Raw genomic sequence first — 22,063 nt, forward strand, 5'->3', positions numbered from 1 at the left:
CCTCTGGGTCCTGAAACTCCCCTGTGGGATGCAGCATCCACTCCAGTGGTGCAGCTGCATGAATGGGGACGGGGTTTAGGTAGGATTGGGCTGTCATTTACGTGTATGAATACATGTGGTAAGAAGTACCACACCTTTTTTATGGTGACATCAAAGTTAACACTTTTAGACTAGATATGATTGTAATTAGAAGAAGGGACTGGCCCTGGTTAACATGCAGGGCTGGCCCTAGTTTTTGGGAGTCCCTGAAAAATGAACCCAGGACTGGATCCACAACAACAAATTGATGCACAAGAAGTGTCTGACGTCAGACTTTGCATTACCTAGAATCATTTCAGCTCAACTGATGTCATTTACTGCAGCTTCTGTGGTTTTTTATTAGAAGAAAGTTTTAAAATAACCTTTTCGCTTTGATTTTGCAAGCTGTGATTAATTATGCATTGTAAACTCAGCTAGTCCTGGAGGACTAGCCACTAATGTATTTTATACATACTTAAGTCATTGTGAGATGTGCGAGTCATTCTTTAAAAAACAATTGAAACTGACATTGAAAAAGAGAGGGCGGGACAGAGATGTGTAAATCTAGCAAAGAACTGTAGGGGGCGGGAGGGGGGAAGAGAGGAAATAGAAACTCAGAAAGGGATGAGTCTTTTCCCAGAAATCGGAACTTTAAAATTCAGATTCAAGACGAGTTACAAAGAGGCAGGAAAACCCTGTGCCAAACATTGAAGACCTGAGTAAGATTCAGAGTGGGCAGATTCAGGTAAGGCTTTGCTGGCTTTCAGTGAAAAAATAAACTGTGCTTGCAAGCATCAGATAGGGGTGGTGAGAGAGTTGGGTAGCTGGGCTTATTTGGAAGCTAATTCTTGACTTCCTCGACTTTGACACAATGGAGAAAGTCCATAGCTAATGCAAGTGGTAGAGGATGATCAAATGATGAGGAGATGATTGAGGAAGGAAGGAAGGAAGAAAGAAAAATGCTGTTGAATTCAATGAGCTTTTGCACTGATTGTAGCCAGGATGGGGGCTAGGGGAGGCTTTATCCCACCGAAAGCACAAATTCACCCCATCTAGCATTTGCTTCTTTTCAAGCAGCCTTTTTACTTTGTCCTACAATTGATTCCATTTGCTTGCTTATAGAACAGGGGAAATACCTGGTTAAACGTTGAATTCAGTGGGACACAAGAAGTCTAGATGTTTCTGATGGTGATAAGAGATAGTTGATTCTCTCCCTTCACTTTGTCAAAACCTCACCTGGAAATGACAGACACCCAATATATAGCTTTCCCCACAGTTGTTGCCACCCTCCTAGAACAGATAAGGACGCTTCCCATTTGTGGAGTGCTGTCCTTACAAAGCCAAAATCTGACTACAGCAAAGTTCAACCATAATTGTTGTGTCAGAACTGTGTGTCTGAACAAAGTGCAATTAATCTTGTCTTCAGCTTCAAAAAATGCATTTTTGAGAGAGAACCCACAATCATGTGTGAAGAGGCAGAATGGGTGAATCAGCAGACATGAGAGTCAGTGGCATAGCTAGCGAGGGGCGGGGGATGGTCCGCCCCAGGTACCATAAATGAGCCAACATCGCTAACACCGTGGAGGTTATGAGTAACCCCATCATGCTATATACAGTTAGATGTGGAATTTCCTGCGGAATGCAATGCAAAATACCAGGGTAAAATATCTCCTTTCTTTCAAAAGTTATGGCCAAAAAACCAGAAACAAAAAAATGCATGGAGCCCTATGGAAAGCGAAACCGAGCTATATTACGTGTTTACTCAAGAGTAGGTGAACGTGCCATAGTCTATCAGAAAGGGCAGGCTGAGAGGAATCCAACGACACCAGAATGGTTCCTATCCAATGAAAGCAGCCCCCAGAAAACACCCAAGAAGGAGGTCCCCCTCTCCAAGCAGGCAAATGTATTGAGCCCTATGGAAAGTGAAAGTAAACAAAAGTGCCTTGGCTGAAGGTCAAGTCAGGCAAAGGGGAATGCAAGGCTGGCTGCGTGGTCCTGATCGGATGAAAGTAGAGCTCAGTAAATGCTCCCGAAGGTAGCATTCCCCCCCCCCAAGAATAAAACAGAGGCTTGAGCAGGTAAGGTGGGCACTGGGGAAGGCTGAAAATCTCACTGATTTTATTGTGGGGGGGGGGGTGTTATTGCAGGCACAGAGAAAATTCACTTGGTGAACAGGGCTGGCTTCCCCTTATTTAATTATCTGTTTTTCTTTAACCTAATTATTTATAATTATTTTATTTTGCTTTATGATGTCACTTCCAGCCATGACATTACTTCCGATGGGTCTTGGACAGATTGTCATTCTAAAAAGTGGGTCCCAGTGTTAAAAGTTTGCGAACCACTGCCTTAACTCAAAACAGGCTAATGAGACATGGGGGCGTGACACCCTAGTCACTGTGGGTCGGGACCCACTAGGCAGGTCCCGATCCATTTCAATATTTTATTTTTACTATATTAGACTCGACACTACCATGGTATGTGATTGTATTTGGGGAAATATTACAGGTCTGTACTTTTAACAAGCTACTACGTATATTCTTTTAACAATGATAGTAAATGGGATTTATCCCTAGGTAAGTGTGAGTAGGATTGTAGCCTAGGATTGTTAAAAATTTTCCTGCTTTATGCTGTCACTTCTGATCATGACATCACTTCTGGTGGGTCCTGACAGAATCTCATTCTAAATAGTGGGTCCTGGTGTGAAATGTGTGAGAACTACTGCCCTAGTGACCAAAGTTCTGGAAATTGTGGCTTTTAGGAATAATACCATCATGTTATATACCATTTGATGCAGAATTTCATCCATTGCTTATGGGAAAATATTAACTGCATTTATTTTTTGGCCTTTATTATTATTCATTTCATGTCGTGACTATTACTATCAACTACCTCACAGGGTTGTTGTGAGGACAAAATAAGGGGAGGAACCATGTACACCACCCTGAGCTGCTTAGAGGAAGGGTGGTATAAAAATGTGAATCAATCAATTAATAATATAATTAGTAATTAATTAATAATAATAAATGCTTAATTAAATAATTAATTGTGTTGCATGGGGTGACAAAAATTTATGGGCCCCGGGTGTCAAATGACCTAGCAACACCTCTGATGAGAGTAAGCATTTGGGGGCCTTTCAAATAGAATATGCCAGGAAGGTTGCTTTTAAGCCCACCCTTTTCTCTGGGATAGCCATGATCTGTTCACTCACTTTTTACAAAAAAAATCAGAAGAACAAGCCTCATTGAGGGAGAATCAGCATGGTTTCTGTAAGTCTTGCCTCACAATTTTTTTAGAAGTCTTTGAAAATGCCAGCAGACATGTGGATGTGGGTGATATTATATATCAGAAGGCATTTGATACAGTTCCTCATGAAAGGTTCCTGAGGAAACTCCACAGTCAGGGAATAAGAGAGGTCTTCTAAAGGAACTGGTTGAAGACCAGGAAACAGAGATAGGGTGTCAATGGGCAACTTTTGCAATGGAAAAAGGTGAGCAGTGTGCCCCCAGAATTAGTCTTGGAATTGGTGCGTTTCAGCACTTTTCGTAAGCAACCTGGAGTTGGGGATAAGCAGTGAGTTGGCCAAGTTTGCAGATGACACTAAATTTTTCCAGAAGGGATTGTAAAGAGCTCCAAAAAGGTCTTTCTAAATTGGGGAAATGGGCAGCAAAAGGGCAGGTGTGCTTCACCTTCTTTACAGTAAGTGTGAAGCAGGTGAAGTGCTTACAGCTTTACAGTAAGTGTAAAGTAATGCACATGGGGCAAGAAATCAAAATTTTACATATACCCTAATGCAGTGTTTCTCAAACTCTCCAGGAGTCTGAGAACCTCAGGTAAGTGCTTGTGAGGGCAGGGACTGGGATGGGAGGATGGCCCAACAGTGCTGCAGCAATCAAGGTGCTGCAGGCACCCAGGCGCATTTACACATATCAGGGGGGACTGTGCAGCCCCCCCCCCAAGGGTCCTGGAGGGACACAGCTCCCTCTGCAAGCCTCCCCTCCACTGCAGTGGGCTCGGATTTGCAGTCGGAGACCACTTCTGGTTTGTAGCTGGAGCTCCGGAGTGCAGAGTTTCCAAAACCAGAAGTGGGCTTCAACTACAAATCAGAATTTTTTTTGCATCTCATGTTTAGGATTCCACCAGAAACGAAATCATTAAAGGAGTTCAAGGCACAGTCTTGCAAGGAGTTCATTGCTGGGATTGGGAAGCTCAACAACATGTACTGCTCTAGCCACAAAGATCAACCGCTAAGGTAGGTAGCTGCTTGGCACTCAGCATTCTCAAATGGAAGACCTATTTGGAACACAGAATCACAGGTTTGCAAGCAAGGGGGGGGAACAGTCTAGCACAAGGAAAATGTGGTACTCAAAAATTGGTATTGGGAGGGGAGAGGTTGAAAAGCCCTGTTCTAAATGATAGCCACTACCATCAGAGCTGTGATTCCGGAATAGACCCCAACAGCATGATTGCTCCAGACCTGATAGCTGGATATTCTGTGACCCAGGACTGTATCCAGCACTGGGACTGAGCAGGCTGGAAGTCTCCTTGGAGTGAGGGAACATTTGTTCCATTTCCCTGTGTCAAACCCCAGCCTGCCCAGTAGGGCTATTCAGATCCTCACCAGCTAAACCGCTGGCACAAGTCCAAGAAGTCACGTGTTCGGGGGGGGGAAGGCTCAGGAGGGGGAATAGGATATGGCAGGGGCCTCATCTACAGATCCTGCCCCCTCCCATGTTTGACATGCCCCCTTTCCACACTTCCCCACCCAGAAACATCCCCTCTCCGCCCCCCTGTGCCACTCAGTGTAGAACCTGCCTGCACCAGCAGCCACAGGTTCAGATTCAGCACAGCAGAACAGTGAAGGTCTTCCCATTAGCACACCTTACTCCTGAGTCATCAAAAAGTGCTTAATGGTACTTTTGCAATGGCTAGGAATTGTGCAGTGAGTGCTGCACCTGCACTAGTGAAGCATAGGTTTGGGCCGTGATAGTCTGATTTTGTTTAAGGTAGCTTAATTTGCTCATATGAGAGATGGTCCAGTAATGGGTCTTGACTATCTTCTGATTCACAGTCTCTATTGCAAAGGATGCCGGAAATCCATGTGCTGCACTTGTGCCGAGGAGGACAGCAAACATGCAGGTCAACGCTGCATCATTCAACAAGAAATCCAACGCAGGAAAGATGAGCTGCGCAGCATGAGCACAGAGTTGACAACGAAGAAGAGCATTTACCTTGATACCTGTATGAGCCTCCAGGAACTTGTGAAAGATAAGGCGAGGGTGAAGAATGAAACCAGAGAGCTGATCCAGCAAACATTGAGTGTGCTGATCCAGGAGAAGGAGAAGCAACTCCTAGGAGCGCTGGAAGAGCAGCATAACCAAGAAGTTCAGGTTTTAACTGAGAAGATACAACACATACAGGAAATGGTGGAGAGGATGGAGTCCGCTGAACGACTGGTGGAGATGATGCCTCTCAGTGCTTCTGACCAGGATATGATGGACATGCACCTCTGTATTAGAGGGAGCTTGGAGAATATCAAAAAGGACCAGATACCAGTCGTTGATTCCCAGATGCAAACTGAGAGCTTCACAGATGTCATAACCCAGCTCCAGATGTTGATTGAAGGAGTGACAGGAGAGAAAGGTAAGATTGTCTGGGAATGTTTTGCCTCAATTGGTGCAGCTAGAATTGGGTGAGATGGTTTAGCTGCGCTCTAAACTCTGTGACAGAGCATATGCAGATGGTACTAAGTTCATTCCCTGGATCTTTGCTGAGAGGAACAGGGTTAGGAACCTCTGCATGAGACCTCTACATGAGATGCTGGAAAAACCATCATCAGTCAGAAGGAGCAATCGTGGTCTTGATGAACCAGTGGTTTGGAAGCTACATTCTGTTGAGCCAGAACAGGCACCAATGTTCTAGCTCAGTATTGTCCACTTAAACCAGCAGCAGCTCTCCAGGGTTTCAGACTATATATATAATTACGGGAAATATCATGAGCCATGTTGTGGTCTATTTAATGGTTCCGATTAACAGCCTAGCAATATTTTAAAAAAAATACATTTGTACATCTCAACCCATAATTAACTGAAGCTGTGCCACCCACACAGCCCTGCTATGTCCCATTTGTCTTTTCACAACAGAGGTTATTTTAGGAAGGAGTGGATTAAAGTGTAAAGGAGTGAATTAAAGGCTTTTCTATGCTTTCCTCATGCCCAACCTAGGGGAAATGGAGGGCTCGTAGAAGATTCCAGAATCCAGCGTCTCGGTCCAAAGATTAGGGTTAGAATTCACACACAGCTCTAGAATTCTCTTATGTGGAGCTGTTGTACTAATGGCTAAGAGACTGGGACTGAAAGGCTCTTCTAGTAGCTTGGATGCTCCATACCATCATGGATTTCTAAAATTTCAGCTTTGTCAGATGTCCTGAGGGGAGGGAAAGTGTGAAACTGATCCTCAGGGGCTACTAGTTCCCTGGGGCCACTGTCTGTGACAGATGCTCCAGCAGGGTCCTGCTTCTCCTCTTCCTCATAGGAGATCTCTTTGGGTTCTGACTGCAGATAGTTGAGTCCAGACTTGTGCTAGGATTGTCAATGTTATGGAACACACTCTCAAAATGAGATAAATTTCCTGAAAACATGTCATAGAGCGGAGCTTGAGGAGATGCCTGGCTAAGAGCACAATCCAAATGCACTCTTCAGCCGGCGCGAGTCCCTTGTGCCAGCCCACGAGTGTCACAAAAGTGACACAAGGTACTTCTGCAATGATTTGGAAACAGGCTGCACCAGTGGAATTATGTACGCTGGCCTGCTCCTACCGGATCCAGACTGACACAAGGTAAGTTCACACCAGCCTAGGGAGGCTAGCACAGGGGTTTGGGGAGGGTGGAACCAGGCCATTCCAGGGCAGGGGGAGGGCAGGCAGTGGGCAGATCAGGTCCAGAGGAGGGGTGAGACCAGCATATGGCACTTAGGCTGGATCCTAACCCTCCTCCCAGGCAGACTATTGTTATACCAATTACAGCAATTTCGCTGGTGCAGATCCAAGTAGCCCCACTGAGGTAGCTGGGGCATTACTCAGGGTAAGGCAATGTAAGGGGGCACTCCCTCCACCTTCAAAACAGTTAGAATTGGGCTGTAAATGGGGTGCAGGCTTACCAGTAGCATGGCAGAACTGAAGTAGTCAGTGCCTCTGTAAACTAAATTGGAACAAGTGTTTTTGCTCCAGTGACCCACCTACTAATACACTGTTTAAATTCTTTTCAGAAACAGCCTCAGCTATTTTAGAAAGAGCATCTAACAAGGTGAGAGCCAGTTTGTATATTTCAAGGTCTGCGAAGAATCATTGACTCTGTACAGACATCTTTTTTCAGAGATTAGATACTGAGATCAGCCTCTGTAAGTTTGCTCATTTTTTGTATCTTGCTATAGTCTCTGGCTAAACAAGTTAATAGTGATGTACCCTGGAAAGACTGAAACAACTTCTGCCCTCTCCCTACAAAAGTGACCTGCACTAGTGATAATAGGTCTGACTACACTTAGGTGTGACTGCACTTTGAGGAACAGGTGCATAATCACCAGGTTGAATTCCTGAGAAGTTTTGGCACCGGTTTTAGGAAGAGGGTGTGTAATTCTTTCTCAGTACAATGGAAGATGGTTGCTTGATATATTTATGCAGCCCTTTCAAGAGAGTAAGAACACAGAGTTCCTTTAAGGGGTGAAATTGACAAGAGCAGAAGCTGGTCTAGTCAATTTCAACACCTCATCCTTGACTTGCCTAAGACAAGTGGAAGAAGCTGTAATTAGGAAAGAAAACAGGTTCCTCCTGCCACCACAAAGAAGTTACCCTCTTCCCTTCGCTTCTGTTATATAGGTGGGCCCCTGTATCCATGGATCTGGTGTCTGCAGATTCAGGGCCAAATCCTATCCAATTTTCCAGAAAAGAAGAAAAGTGTGTTTGTCTACATAGCAAATTTATGCCAAGTCTATATTAATTTGTCAGGACTTATCTCCAAAAAGCCAGGAAATTGTACTTTTGGTACATTTGGTAAGACTATCATAACTGATCTCAAATCCGTTTCCCTAAACTACAGCTCCCATGGTTCCCTAATGAAATAGAGTGTTTATATGCGTGCACACTGTGGCCTTCTTTCCTGGTCAGGCAGGCATTTACACTGGCACCCCCCAAAGAAGCACACGAGACGCAGGCTTGGAATGATTTAAACTTTATTAATAAACAACAAACCTGCAGCAGGGAAAAATTTATCTAAAGTCCCCCAGCGTGCTGGCATCTAATAGCTTGGGGGAAATGGCGCTGGCCATCTACCTCCCCCTGACCCCAATAGGGAGTCACATCCTGGCTCAAGGTGTCACTCAATCAAGGACTGAGTTATCCTATCATGGCCAACCCCAAAGGGTCAAGGCAGCCGGCCAGCACAGACCCACACCAGAAAAACCTTATGTAAGCCTTTGCTCGAACCAGCCAAGGGGCTTGCCAGCCAGCCTCATCAACCCAAACACCAAAAGGGACACCAAAGCAGGAGGGCAGGGCTGGTGCAGAAGCTGGTTTAAATTAGATTGTTAGCTAGAACAGAATAGATTGTTAGTAAGAGCTAGTTTTGTAGCACTCTTTATACCTGCCTAGACTGACTCTGATTTATTTCTGGGCATCATCAGAGGTGCTAGTGACTAACTTCAAAGACTCAGGGCGCACTCCTCACCCCCTTTCCAGCTCTGAGGTAAGGGAACAAATATTCCCTTGCTTTGAGGAGGCCTCCATAGCTGCCCCCCAACTGCAGGGCACAGCACATGCCCCACTGGCACAGCTATGCCAGTGCTGGAAAGGCCTAAATTGTTCAGAGTCAGGCCGTCCAAATCCTGCTTGCCCTACAGGCCCTCTGCAGTACAGTGGCAGGAATGAGGAAAGGCTCTTCTCAGTCAAGTCCAGATTCATTCAGATCAATGATCCAGCTTCTCATCTGGGCACCTGTGAATCTCCCTGCTCCGTGTTACCTCTTTCTCTGAAGCTGGAGTGTCAGCTTGGAAGAGCTGCGACAGGGAGCTTGCCAGATCGGTGCAGACGGAAGCTGGGCAGCCTGCCAGCAACAGCTGCACCACACCCCTCAGTTCCAAAAGGCAGCCCATTTGGAACTGCCTGTATTTGCCCACCTTTGCCTCATGCGCTGAGGGGGAGGGGCAGTGCAAATGGAGGCGGGGCTGCAAGGGCCCCACTGGAATTCTGTTGACAGGCATTTGGTGTGGCTTAGCTTTTGTGGTCCCTTTTGTTGTGTTTTTTATGAATTGGTTGCTAGTTTTTTCCCCAGTTACTTTTTATGGTTTTAATAGGGTTGTGCTATGTTTTTACTGAACATATCCAGTTGCTTTTGATTCCACCCCCCCCCCCCAGTGGAGGAGAAAGGTGGTATATAAATAAACGAAAGAGAGATTGTGTGTGTGTGTGTGTGTGTGTGTGTGTGTGTGTAAAAATGTCTCCTTTCTTTCTCAAGTGGAAATCAAAGAACTGTCAAGGGCTTCCTCTTCTATTCTAGGACTGCTCAGGAAAGTCACCAACAAAGAGAAAAAATGTACCAGAGGAAAAGGCTGTTCAGATCCCTCCAAAAGTGTTCAGAACTAGACCTGTTGATGGTGAACAGAGGACATCAAGCAGACAGGTTAGCTCAAGTTTGCTAGAAGATCAACCAGGGACCAGCTCTGCGTCTGTGGGAGGCAGCCAAGCAGCAGAAAATGATGGAGAAGTCAGTGACGCTAGTTCATGGTTCCCCAGTTTCATCTCTGAGTCAACTGACCCAGGTAAATGAAATCACCAGTTCACTTGAAGGTCTTAAGTGCAATTCGGTTCATGCATTTTTGCCACATTTCTTTGTTTTAGCTAATGGCAAATCAACGTAGGTTAAAGCCCAATCCTAACAAAACTCCCCCATGCCAATGCAGTGCCACCAGTTTGGCTTGTGCTATGTCCAGCAGGAACATTTTGCAGTCTGGAGGTATCTGTGAGTTAAGGGGATCCACCCCTCCCCGCCCCCCATCCTATAACACCCCCTCCTCCTCCTGGCACAGAGCTTATCTGCTCTGGCACATATCGAGGCCTGCACTGGACCGTCTTACCAGCACTACTATCTTCTGCACTGTCTCAACATGCTTTACAGCTCATTGGCAATAGCACACACCGATGGAGCAGCCACTCCACTGGTATAAAGTGAGTATAGAATTATGCTGTAAATCTCTTGTGTTCAAGTTAACACAAAAATATGCCTGACACCTGATGTTGTTCTATCTTTTAAACTAAACAGGTCTAGGCTTGTGTTAGTGGCTAGATTACAGACCACCTGGAAACTATGGACACTGCTCTGAGTGCCTTTGAGGAAAGATATACTTCAAATATTACAGGCAACCTGGAGATCACTGATGATCGTACAGATAACCTGTTGCCTGGGTTTATTGCTGCTGTTTTATTGCCTGGTGTTCTATCACTGCTTGCTTGTTGTGTTTTAATTTTAATTGATATCTTGGCTGATTTTATTGTAAGCTGCCTTGAGCAGGTTTTAACCAGAAAGGAGGGGTATAAATTCTTACAGTATAGGAAGGCTCCAGCATCTACAGAGGTTTCATTCTGGAACCTCTGCAGATACCTGAAACCACGATTATGTGGGACATCCCCTGTGCCCTGGACCCATGGTCTCTGCAGGGCTCAGAATGGCCATTTACGCCAAAAAAAGTCACTTCCAATTTTTTTGGCAAAACCAGAAGTGACATTTTTATGCCTTTTTAAGGCATTATGAGGGCCGGGGAAGTCCACAGCTTTCCTCACTTCCAGAGGGTCCAGAGTGTTGGGGGGGGGGGCCTACATACATGGAATGACAGATAATTTAAACTGCAGATATGGGCCCCCCCCCTGTAAATTAAATAACCCAAGTTGAGTGATTGCATGAGGTTAACTTGAGTTTTTGAAAATTATGACAGAATGTGGCAAGTTCCGATTGGTCAGAGTGATCATACGGCTGGATGGTTTGCCAGGCACACCCAATTCTCACCCCGATTGAGCCACAAACTTGCATCTGAATCCACTCTTTGTAGAGCGATCCCTGGAAATATGGTGGAGTTTAGACAACGCATAATCTTGGCATGACTGCCCTACTTTCCCACTTTGGGAAGCAGAGAAAGTGTAACACTGGTGTCAGACTCAGGCATTGTGTTTCTTTGGAATGAAACTCTGCATTGTGCAAAATAGCAACATGACTCCTAGATAAATGCACATGAATAACAGGTTAAAGTCGGTCTTGAAGCAAGCCTGGAGACCACACATGGAGCTTAAAGCAAACTTGGATGGCATTGCCCCTGGAATTTCTCAACACTTGAGAATATGGGGAGTATATGACAATTCGTATGGCTGCTCTAATGTCCTGCCTTTTCTCTTGCAGATGACCCCAGTTGTTTGAACAGTTGCCCAGAAGAGGACAGCAGTGATGAAGTGAGTGCAGGTGATGAGGTGAGTGCAGAAGGACTTTCAGGCGAAGAGCAGAAAGGCCTTCTGGGCTTTAAATGGAGGTTCCTACAGTATCTGGGCCCATAACCATGTTGTAGTTGCAAGTGCTACTGGTGCAGCAGTTTGGGGGGAATAAGTCCTCAGAACCCTGGGGGTAATAGCTGAAGATTCTTGATCTTCCTCTTTTGTTTTCAACCTTCTTCAGCCTCCCCCTTCAGCCTTCTCCTAGGTTCTTACTCCTCTTCTGTGAACCTATTCCTCTTCCCTAATTTAAGTGAGCCTATCCCTAATTTAAGTGGTAAATTAGAGCAGTCATACCAAGTTTATACTTTGTCTAAACTCCACCATACTTCCACCATACTTGCTCCACCATACTTGCTCTACAAAGAGTGGATTCAGATGTGAGTTTATGGCTCATTCTGGATGTGTTGGGCGTGTTTGGTTCACCAGCACTTGCTCTGCCTCCTCTTCTCACTCGTTTTACTTCTCTTTTACCGTTTCTCCACTCCATCTCATCCGTCTTGCCCCCTATGCCCCCACTGCATTTAAACCTCCTTGCTCAGGGCTGGTCTCCAATTAGCAAAACTGCAGCTGGCTGAAGTGCCAACTGGGTCTTGCAACATTTCAAAACCCACATCAGCAATGGACCGTGGAACTCCAGCCCTCAGGCATTCTGTGCATCTCAAGGGAGCACCTCGAGTGCCATTCTCCTGTTCCTGCTCTTCAGGGTCTATTCCTCAGCGCTTTGGCTCCAGTTGTCTGTCTTTTTCCTCCGCTTCTCTTTGTCATCTTCTTCCAGCTTCTCTCTTCCTCAACTCTTCTTTCACAACATTTCATGCTTTACAAAAGCAAGCACCAGGTATGACTTTTGCCATGAGCAATCGATCAGCCTTTAAGACACTACAAGAATATTTGGGAGGGGTGGGAAGCTGTGGAGTCTCTCTCTTTGCCTATTCCCTAAGAAAGGGATGGAAGGATACTGGGTTGTCTGAGCCCTTCACCTCTCAGATGTCACAGCATTTCTTATCTTCTTTTCAGGATGCCACTTTGCAAGAGAGGAGCCAGAGAGAAGCCACAATGTGCCCCATCAGCACCCCCATGGTGCTCAACCAGGGGCAAGGCACCTTGGTGTTCTTCAACCTGAAGACTCTACGTAAGACTCCAACAGTCACTTACAGAATCAAATGCAACACCTGCTCTTCAGAGTGCCTGGGAGGGTTTGGCGTGACAGACAGGGAACAGGAGAATGGTTCCTCAGCCATTCCTCCTTCTATCTTTGAGAACAGAGCTGGCCCAAGACATTCTGAGATAGCTTCGTAAGCCCCTTACCTGGGGCATAATTTCCCCTACCACTTCCTTCCTAGGTCTGAAAAGGAAGATGGTACCAGAGCAGAAAAAGTAATGTGAAAGAATGTAGTGGGCTAGAGCATCTCTGAATATTTTGTTCTCCCCTCTGCTTCCTCTTCTGCTCTGATCCCCTCTTTGAATACAGAGAGTAGAAGGGGAGAGCCATGGACAGAGGGAAGCAGCCCCCCATCAGTCCACTCCACTGCCTGAGCCTGTCATCACCATGAATCTCCCCTGTGAGAAAACATTTCAGACATACATCCTAGGACTGTAAAGCCACTGTACTATGGTGAGCCAGTGGTCCTCTTAAATCAGCCTGCTCTTTTCCAACGGTAGCTAAGCAAGAGACCAAAGGGGAACTCACAAACAGGATATAATGACTACATCCATCTTCAGTATCTGCTAGAGCAGGGGTGTCAAACTTGTTTCATACCGAGGGCCGAACAGCATTCATGATACCTGCTGAGGGCCAGAAGTGATGTCATTAGGCAGGAAGTGATGTCACTAAACAACTCATAACCAAAAATAAGCACTTTTTCTCACTTAGGAACTCATTAACTGCAAATGACAGAAGAGAAAATACACAAATCTTGATCATATTTCAAGATATAAGAGAGCCCAATTTTCAACTGGGCTGCCCCTACAGCAGTAACATCCCAGCATTGCTCAGCAGCTGAGAGCATGAGGGCTGGATAAAAAGCTTCTGCAGGCCGCATTCGGCCCCTGGGCCTTATGTTTGACATCCCTGTGCTAGGGGGTGATCAGATGCAAAAGGAGACAGGGCTATTTTGCCTAAAACTATGCACAGGAGAGGAAATTCTACAGGATGCAGCTTTTTAATCATTGCATGATGAACAAGGGAGATCAAAACTGTAAAGGATGAAACAGGAGGGCTGTCCCTGTAGCAGCAAGAAATACACACAGAAGTCTGCAAGTACTTTCCAATACTGAACAGGGAATATAATATCCTCCACATTTCAAAGTGGTGCTCTTCTTCTAGAGCAGAATCCATGCAGTTTTCCTGCAGGGCCAGCCCATCCACAAGGCCAAGTGAGGTAGTCACTTCAGGTGACAGATTAGCAAGGGGTGGTGTCACATTGCCACCACCCATCTAACTGTTGTCCTCCTACACCACCATGACTTGCTATCTTCCTCCCAGGGAACATTCTAGGTCTCTACTCTCCATTCCCCTCCATACTTCCTTTCATTCAACACTTGGTACTCCCCACCTCAGGCACCAGCAGATCTTGGGCCAGCCTTGTCTTTCATAGTCTAATGAACTATTTTCTAAAATATATGTGCCCTTAAGGAAACCACCCTCGTTTATTAGCAGGTTTCACACCTGATCATTTTGATTGTCCCATTGGAAAAAAAAGTCATAGAGCTGGGAAAAGTACAGAAAAAGGCAACTAAAAAGGACGGAAGCACCTTCCTTATGAGGAGAGGCTAAGGCACTGAAGGATTTTAAGCTTCGACAGAGTGACAGGGCAAGTGGGGAGTCAGGAACATAACAGAGATTTATAAAAATATACATGATGTACGGAAGGTTGGTGGGCATTTTTTTCCCTCTCTCCCAGTAGAATTTGGAATAGCCAATAAAATTAATCGGTATGATTCAGGACAGAGGAAAGAAAGTGCTTCACACAATTCATAACTAATCTATGTCACTCGCATAGATTGGATGTGTTGATGATCATTAGCTTAGATAACTTTAAAGGGAATCAAAACATATGCATGGAGAGCAAGCCTACAAAGGGCTAGGTGTTAGTTATGACAGCTAAATAAAACCTCCAAGCTAGTGACAATAATCTGCTGAATCCTGTGGGGCAGCACTGGAAGAGGGTTGTGACCTTTGTGTCTAGGTTGTGAGCTGCTTGGAAGCATCCAGCTGGCCACTGTGGAAAACAGAAGACGGGACTAGATGAACGTTTGGTGCAGTCGAGTTGGGCTCTTGTATGTTCTTGATTACAAGAAAAATTCATGATGGATGTGTTCTCATCATCAGTCCGGACAAAACCAGTCTCTCACTTTTCTTTGCAGCTGGAAAGATCCTTCGCCTGGCGGCTGTAGGAGACAACTCAAACTGCTTTTCAGTGACCTTTCAACCACAGCTAGTTTTGAATAGAGGGGATATGAAAACTAGTCTTTGTGAACATGGGCTGGACGATTTCCTCAGCTACCTCCAGTCGCTCCATATGCCCATTCTAGTGGGTTACAACCTCTGGTCTATGAACATCCCAGCCCTAGTAACCGCCCTGGGAGCCGTCAACAAAGAGGAAAGTTTTGTAGTATCCACCTTTGGTTTCCTAGATGCCTTGCCCCTCATTAAAGAGACAATTCCTTGTGCTTCCAGTTATTCACTGAAGAATTTACACCGTGTATATTTTCAAGGGCAGCTGAATGATACCCAAGCTGAAGATTGTGCCAAGACACTGAAGGAGCTGTGCAGAGTCTTAGAAGTTAATCCAATGATGGAAACAAGTCCTATAATTACCTATTCCAGCCTCCGATGTTATATATCCCTTCAGCCACTCCTGAAGGAGAAACTCCTCTCCAAAACCTCTGCACAGACTTTGGCACTGCACCACATTGACCTTTCCAAACTGCAGTCAGTGTATGAAGATAGCCCAGGATTTGGGCTGCAAAGATTTGCCCAGTTGCTGAATTCTAACCTGAGGAACAACGAGAAAAAAATCATACATCTGAGCAAGATTCGATCCTATTTCCAAACCCGCTCATTAGTAACTCAGCTTTACATACCTGAGGCAACAAACTGAGCCATGCTCCTTAATACCAGCTGCTACTCTTTGGCTGCAATCCTGTACACATGCTATACACACTATATATACAATCCTATACATGCTGAACTCCATGTGACTTTTTTCTGGATAGACAAGCAAAGGATTGTGCATGCAAATCTGTCAAGCGTATTTTTGGAATCAGGAGGAGAATCTGTACAAAGCCTACAAAGCCACTTATAGTGCCATCCTACACATGTTTACTCAGAAGCAAGTCCTACTGTGTTCAGTAGGACACTCTCAGAAACACTTCCATAGGATTGCAACCTTGTTGTTTCCCTTGGAAAGATTTTTGCTTTCAAATATCTAGCCCACGGGTAAGTGGCCAGGTTGCTCTGGATGGCGAAATGATTATTGTAGCACCTGGGCCAAAGTTGTGCTGAAGGCCATGGTTCATATTTTGAGTGGCTTGAAATCCTGCAGAATTGAGGCATGTGAAAATCTTTTAAAGAAATACAGTCAATAAATAAAATGGAGATCGAAAAGTTTGAGACTCTATTTACAGATATATGTCTTGGATTCCTACGGAAACATTTTCAGAGATGTCTCAGTAATACAAGGAGCTGCTAGATGGCATTTCTCCTACTTTCACTTTATTGCTGCCTCGTGTTAAAAAGGAGGGCATATAAAACAAATACTGAATCAGGCTGCTGTGTTAGTATTGATGACTAGTTTACCCACTGCTGCACCAAATGCATGAGTGGAGCAGGAGGAAAATGCCTCGAGGATGAAAGTGGTGTTGGGTCAAGGACTCACAACCCAACCTGAGCTGCCCAGCACCCAGGGCTGCAGTGGTGCCGAAAATGACTGCTACTGCATCTTGAGCGCAATCTGGGCAGCTCCGGCGACTCCTTGGGAGAAGGGGACATTTGTCCCTTTCCCCTGGGTAAGGCGAGTAGCCCTGCAGTGGGGCTACTCGATACAATGGCAACCCAAAGGTCAGTATAGAATCAAGAGCCTCCATGTCAGGCGGGCAGCACAACACGGAAGCTCAGGATCCAGTGGAACTTCACAGTGCTCCACTGGCGCTAGCCCAGCGCCGGCCAGCATGGAACTAGTACTAGCACTCCACTGGTGCTAGGGCCTGCAAACATGTCTTACTGTATAGGATTGGTGTTTGTATGAGCCAGACACCTCAGTTTGCATGAGCAACAGTGGGAGAAAGCTCTGGGAATGTAATGCTCAAGGGGTGGAATATGCCAGCAGGTTCATCTCAACGAACCTTACCCAAGCATTAATGAATACATTCTGGGGAATGGGGAAAATGGTTTCCTCTGTTTAGCCTATTTTTCACTCTTTTTGGATTTTTCCGATGCTGGAAAACGCTGCCCTCCAGATGCAGTACCAATTCACTTGATCATATTTTTCTTATCACACAATGTCTTCCCCGACTGATCAGTAAACAGAGAACTGCGCTATGAGTCAGTCCTCAGGCAATGTGGAAGAGGGTAACACAGAATGAAAGCCATTTATGCTATGCCATTATGGTAAAACATTAGGGCAAGGAAGCTCAATAGAGAAAATGTTCACATGCTTAAAAAAAAGCTTAAAAGCCATTTTGCTGTCTCTGTTTGAAAATTGCAAGCTGACAGCTAGAATTGGCAGAATGTCAAAGTAGCTCTTGGCAGCAAGCTAATACAGATAACAAGCACAGAGAATGTCCATTTTAGAAAACGGTTTGCAGTTAAAATCATTATTCTTTCGGGCTTTTTAGAGCAAAGGATAGAATTATATGCATATTTTGGCAAGTCTTTAGTACTTATTTCTTGGCATCCTTAACTTAGATGAGATGAAGAGTTTGATAGGGTAGGCAGGGAGCAGGAAGCGGGGCTGGGACCCAGCGGATATGCCGGATCCTAGCCACTGTTCCCGAGCAGCACAGCTGCAAGCTGCTCCACTCTCCTCAGACTTGTGCCACCACCGGAGGTGGCTCAAGTCTAAGGAGAACCATTGGGGCTGCAGTGGCTTACCTGGGGGTGAGGGAAAGAGTTTCCCCTTGCCTCCACCTGAGCCACGTTTGGCCCCATCTTGCACTGGATACAGCACAGGCCTCCTGGCCTGTCTGTCCCAGCACAAGATAGGATTGCACTGCACATTTATCTTAATATATTTACACATGCTTGCAAACTGAAGAAACTCAGTTCCTTGCAAACTGCAGAAGCTGAGCTCTTTGCAGTGCAATTAGCTCTTGCAGTTTGCAAGATAATTTTTAATTGCTCTGCAAGAACTCAGCTCCTACAGTTTGCAAAATAGCTGCTGAGCTCTTTAGCAGCAATCTTGCAAACTTCAGGAGCTGCATTGCAGGGGAACTAGCAGCTATCTGATTTTTGAATAGTCTCACCCCTCAAGGCAATTAGTTATCTGATCTTGCCATCACCTGTGTTTATACTGGAAGCTCTGCTCAGCTCTTTGTGACTCACCCAAAATCAGGTAGAAACTCACCAGTGGGTCCCAACCCACAGTTGGGGAAACTCTGCTGTATAGGATTGTCATCTTAATCACACCTAATTTAAAGGGTGGCAGGGCAATAAAAGGATGTTAAATAGCAACCACTGCTATTTGCATACTTTGTGGAAACAGAATCAGGGACACTCTTGTTGCAGGTCAACTGGCAAGGATGGAACAGGACACCAGGAGGTTTTCTCAAGGAGTACAAGTTTTATTTAGTCGGCTAATGGTCACAGTGGAATTGCTTCCAAAGAACTGCGACCCCAGTGCTTGACAGCCCTGGGGCTAATATACTTTAGCATTCTCATTGCAAAGCATTGAAAAACATTTGGCAAACTCTGATTGGTGAGCAGCAAGATTCAAACTTCCGATGCAATAGCGATTGTCTGGCAGAAATCTTTAAGCCTTGGATACATATTTGATTCGCAAACACTGTTTGGATGAGGGGATTTCCAGTAATCATACATTTGTGGTGAACTCTTATCTAGGGTACACAGACTTAGAGGAAACCACCTGTCTGGAAACCACCTGTCTGACTGAGCTGGACCCCTTCTCTGTTATCTCTAATCTTGCAGCTAGCTAGCATATAGCAATAAAACTTTGTTTTCTGTACCATAAGACCACCTGCCCACTTTGCTTTCAGCTCGCATTTCTGCTGTTGCAAAGCAGGAAATTAACATGTTTGCAGTTGAGCTAAAGTCTACAACACCCTTCCTCTTGTGTCTGCTTTTGATTTCTGGAAGCTCAGGGGGGGCCCTTTCTTGACACAAACAGGCCAGGACATGTTTTTCTGACTTTGGTCAAGGCATACACCACACACTCAGGCCTACACTGGCCTGTCTTTAGTCTGGAAGGCTGCAGCTGAGTTTTTAAGCAGAAGCTCAAGGATACATACTCAAATTCTTGGGGGTCTCTGCCACATTATGACACCCCTATTTGCATCCAAAGATGGTTTCCCAAATGGCCCTTATACAAATTGCTGAAGGGTCATGAGGTTATCTCATAGGAAAGGCAGTTCTGACAGAAGACCTCCAAATATCTGGGCTTCTTGCAGAGACATTCCAGGGGTGGTAAGAAACCATCTCATTGACAATGAAGCACAGGAAAAAATAAAATAAAAACCCAATTCACTGACAACCCTGCTTGAGTGAGTGAAGATCCCTACCATGAAGGCCACTACCCAACTGAAGTTCTCAATATTCTACACCAGGGGTGGCCAACCCATAGGATGCACGTGTAAGAAACTGTAAAATGTTGCTTTTGCAGTGTGAGAAACTTTGAATTGTTGTTTTAAACAATAGGCAAGTTATTGCAGTAAACTGTAAGGAACAATAAAATGTTATAGGCAAGCTATTATAAGCATAGCAGTATCAATTGTGGAGAGTGGCCAAAGAGGAACTAAGAAAGGACTTTCCAACTAAAGCTAGACCTGTGGTCATGCTCAGAGACATAGCTAGGTCATTTGACACCCAGGACCCATAAAGTTTTGCCATCCCGCATGACTTAATCAATCAATTATTAACTATTATTAATTATATTAATTAATCAATTAATTATAATATTAATTGATTGATTGATTCACATTTTTATACCAACCTTTCTCTAAGCAGCTCAGGGTGGTGTACATGGTTCCTTCCTTATTTTGTCCTCACAACAACCCTGTGAGGTAGGTGAGGCAGAGATAGTAATAGTCATGACATGAAATGAATCATAATAATGGCGAGAAAATAAATGCAGTGAATATTTCCCCACAAGCAATGGATGAAATTCTGCATCAAATTGTTTATAACATGGTATAACATGGTATTATTCCTAAAAGCCAGGATTTCCAGAATTTTGGTCACTAGGGTGTCACCCCCCCCCCCCCGAGCATGTCTCATTGGCCTGTTTTGAGTTAAGGCAGTGGTTCTTAAACTTTTAACACTGGGACCCACTTTTTAGAATGACAATCTGTCCAGGACCCACCGGAAGTGATGTCATGGCTGGAAGTGACATCATCAAGCAAAATAAAATTATAAATAATTAAATTAAAGAAAAACAGATGATAATAATAAGGGGAAGCCAACCCTGTTTCACCAAGTGAATTTTCTCTGTAGCCTGCCTGCAATAACCCCCCCCCCCAAAAAAAAAAAATATCAGTGAGATTTTCAGCCCTCCCCAGTGCCCACCTTACCAGCTCAAGCCTCTGTTTTATTCTTGGGGGGGGGGGGTGCAGCCTTCTGGAGCATTTGTTGAGCTCCACTTTCATCAGATTGGGACCATGCAGCTAGCCTTGCATTCATTCCCCTTTGCCTGACTTGACCAGCAGCCAAGGCATGGTTGCTTACTCACAAGTAAACACTTGTGTGTTTACACTGTATGGCTTACTACAGCTTTCCATAGGGCTCAACACATTTGTCTGCTTGGAGGGAGGGACTTCCTTCTTGGGTGTTTTTGGGGGGCTGCTTTCATTGGATAGGAACCGTTCTGGTGTCGTTGGATTCCTCTCAGCCTGCCCTTTCTGACGGACTAAGGAAGGTTTGCCTACTCGTGAGTAGACACACAATATGGCTTGTTTTCCCTTTTCATAGGGCTCCATGCATTTTTTGGTTTCCGGTTTTTTGGCCATAACTTTTGATGGAAAGGAGATATTTTACACCCATTTTTTGCATTGCATTCTGCAGGACATTCCACATCCATCGGTATATAGCATGATAGGGTTACCCCTAACCTCCACAATGTTAGCAATGTTGGGTTATTTGTGGTGTCACCCCCCCCAAGGCTGGTACCTGGGGCGAACTGCTCCCCTGCCCCTCGATAGCTATGCCACTGGTCATGCTTGAATTAGGCTGTCTGGCTGAAGTAAGAAGTGACGGCACCTGCATGCTATATAAGAAGAAACGTAATCAGGGGTAGGGGGCACTTCAAATAGAGTAGTGGGAGATGTAAACGGGGCGGGCATTCACATGAGGTGCTTAGGTGGCTCTGATAGGCTGTAAATCTTGGAGTACCTGGCCAGTGGAGAAACAAGAAAGGGACTCTGCGGACAGGTATAGGGAATATAAAGTGATGCACTTCTGTCAAGTGGGTGTGTCCAACTTGGTTGGGACACCCGCTTTTGCAAGAACGCTCAAATAAAACTTTGCTGCTTCACTTTGGTGTCTGACCTGAGTCTTTTCCACAAAGACAGCTGCATTTTAACACATGCCACTAGTGGCACACAGGCATTTTCTAAGCGGCACACACAAAGTCACCATATATTTTTGAAAAGCATTTAAATAAAGAAAGCATTGCAGCAGTTTACAGCTTGCTTGGCTTCTTTGCTACTTCTTACCAGGGATGGGCCAGTTGACTCAAAAGACTTGGACTCAAGTCTCAAAACTCACATTTTCCCTGACTCATGTGGACTCGAGTTATGCATGTTTTGAAACCGGAAGGGACTCCGGTTTTTCTCGGGAACGATGAATGTGTAGTTCTTTTATCCTTCTCCACAGTCATCTGAAGGGAAGCCCCATTCACAGCAATGAAATTCAGACTTCTGAGTAGAGTTGCAAAGGAGTGGGTCATAAGCTTCCCAGCTGCTGTGGGCGTCATGCCCATTCACCCACCCACCCACCTGCCCACCTCTTCTGTCCTCACCCACCTCTTCTATCTCGTGTTGCCCATCCCCTCCTGCCTTGCCGAGCTAGGATGCCTCCTCCCTTCCTCACTATTGGTTCATCCATGGCATGCTTCTGGGTGCTCCTTCTGAGGGTGGAGTCCTTATGTGAATGGGGGTGATGGGTTTGCTGCTGGGGTTCATAGTGATCAGCACTTTCTGCACTGCTGCACTCACTCGAAGAACAGCAGGATAGGATGGGGACATCAGGGGAGTGTTAAATGAGAACAACACATACACACATCACAAGCAGCTCCGTTTTTTCTGCAGAGCCACACCTGACTTGTTTACCGAAAAAACTCGGACGTGTCGGAGG

The 22,063-nt window shown here is 45.3% G+C and overlaps 2 protein-coding genes across 4 annotated transcripts in view; one reads left to right on the forward strand and one right to left on the reverse strand.

Annotated features, from left to right (window-relative positions):
- The window catches only part of LOC136658385 (protein PML-like), a 77,323-nt gene that overhangs the window by 30,829 nt on the left and 24,431 nt on the right, over positions 1 to 22,063 (reverse strand). The window lies entirely within an intron of this gene.
- On the forward strand, positions 661 to 16,189 carry LOC136658840 (protein PML-like). Of its 2 annotated transcripts, XM_066635740.1 has the most exons (9): positions 661 to 763; positions 4,148 to 4,267; positions 5,087 to 5,658; positions 7,281 to 7,318; positions 9,563 to 9,824; positions 11,453 to 11,520; positions 12,556 to 12,670; positions 14,727 to 14,817; positions 14,905 to 14,993. In XM_066635740.1, the coding sequence occupies exons 2-8, from the start codon at positions 4,233 to 4,235 to the stop codon at positions 14,783 to 14,785; spliced, it is 1,149 nt and encodes a 382-aa protein (XP_066491837.1). In that variant the 5' UTR covers positions 661 to 763; positions 4,148 to 4,232; the 3' UTR covers positions 14,786 to 14,817; positions 14,905 to 14,993. The 2 variants fall into 2 exon arrangements, with proteins under 2 accessions (XP_066491837.1, XP_066491836.1); XM_066635739.1 differs by lacking the exon at positions 14,727 to 14,817 and having other exon boundaries at positions 14,905 to 16,189.

This window comes from Tiliqua scincoides, chromosome 8 (genome assembly GCF_035046505.1).
Source record: "Tiliqua scincoides isolate rTilSci1 chromosome 8, rTilSci1.hap2, whole genome shotgun sequence".
Taxonomy (NCBI): domain Eukaryota; kingdom Metazoa; phylum Chordata; class Lepidosauria; order Squamata; family Scincidae; genus Tiliqua; species Tiliqua scincoides.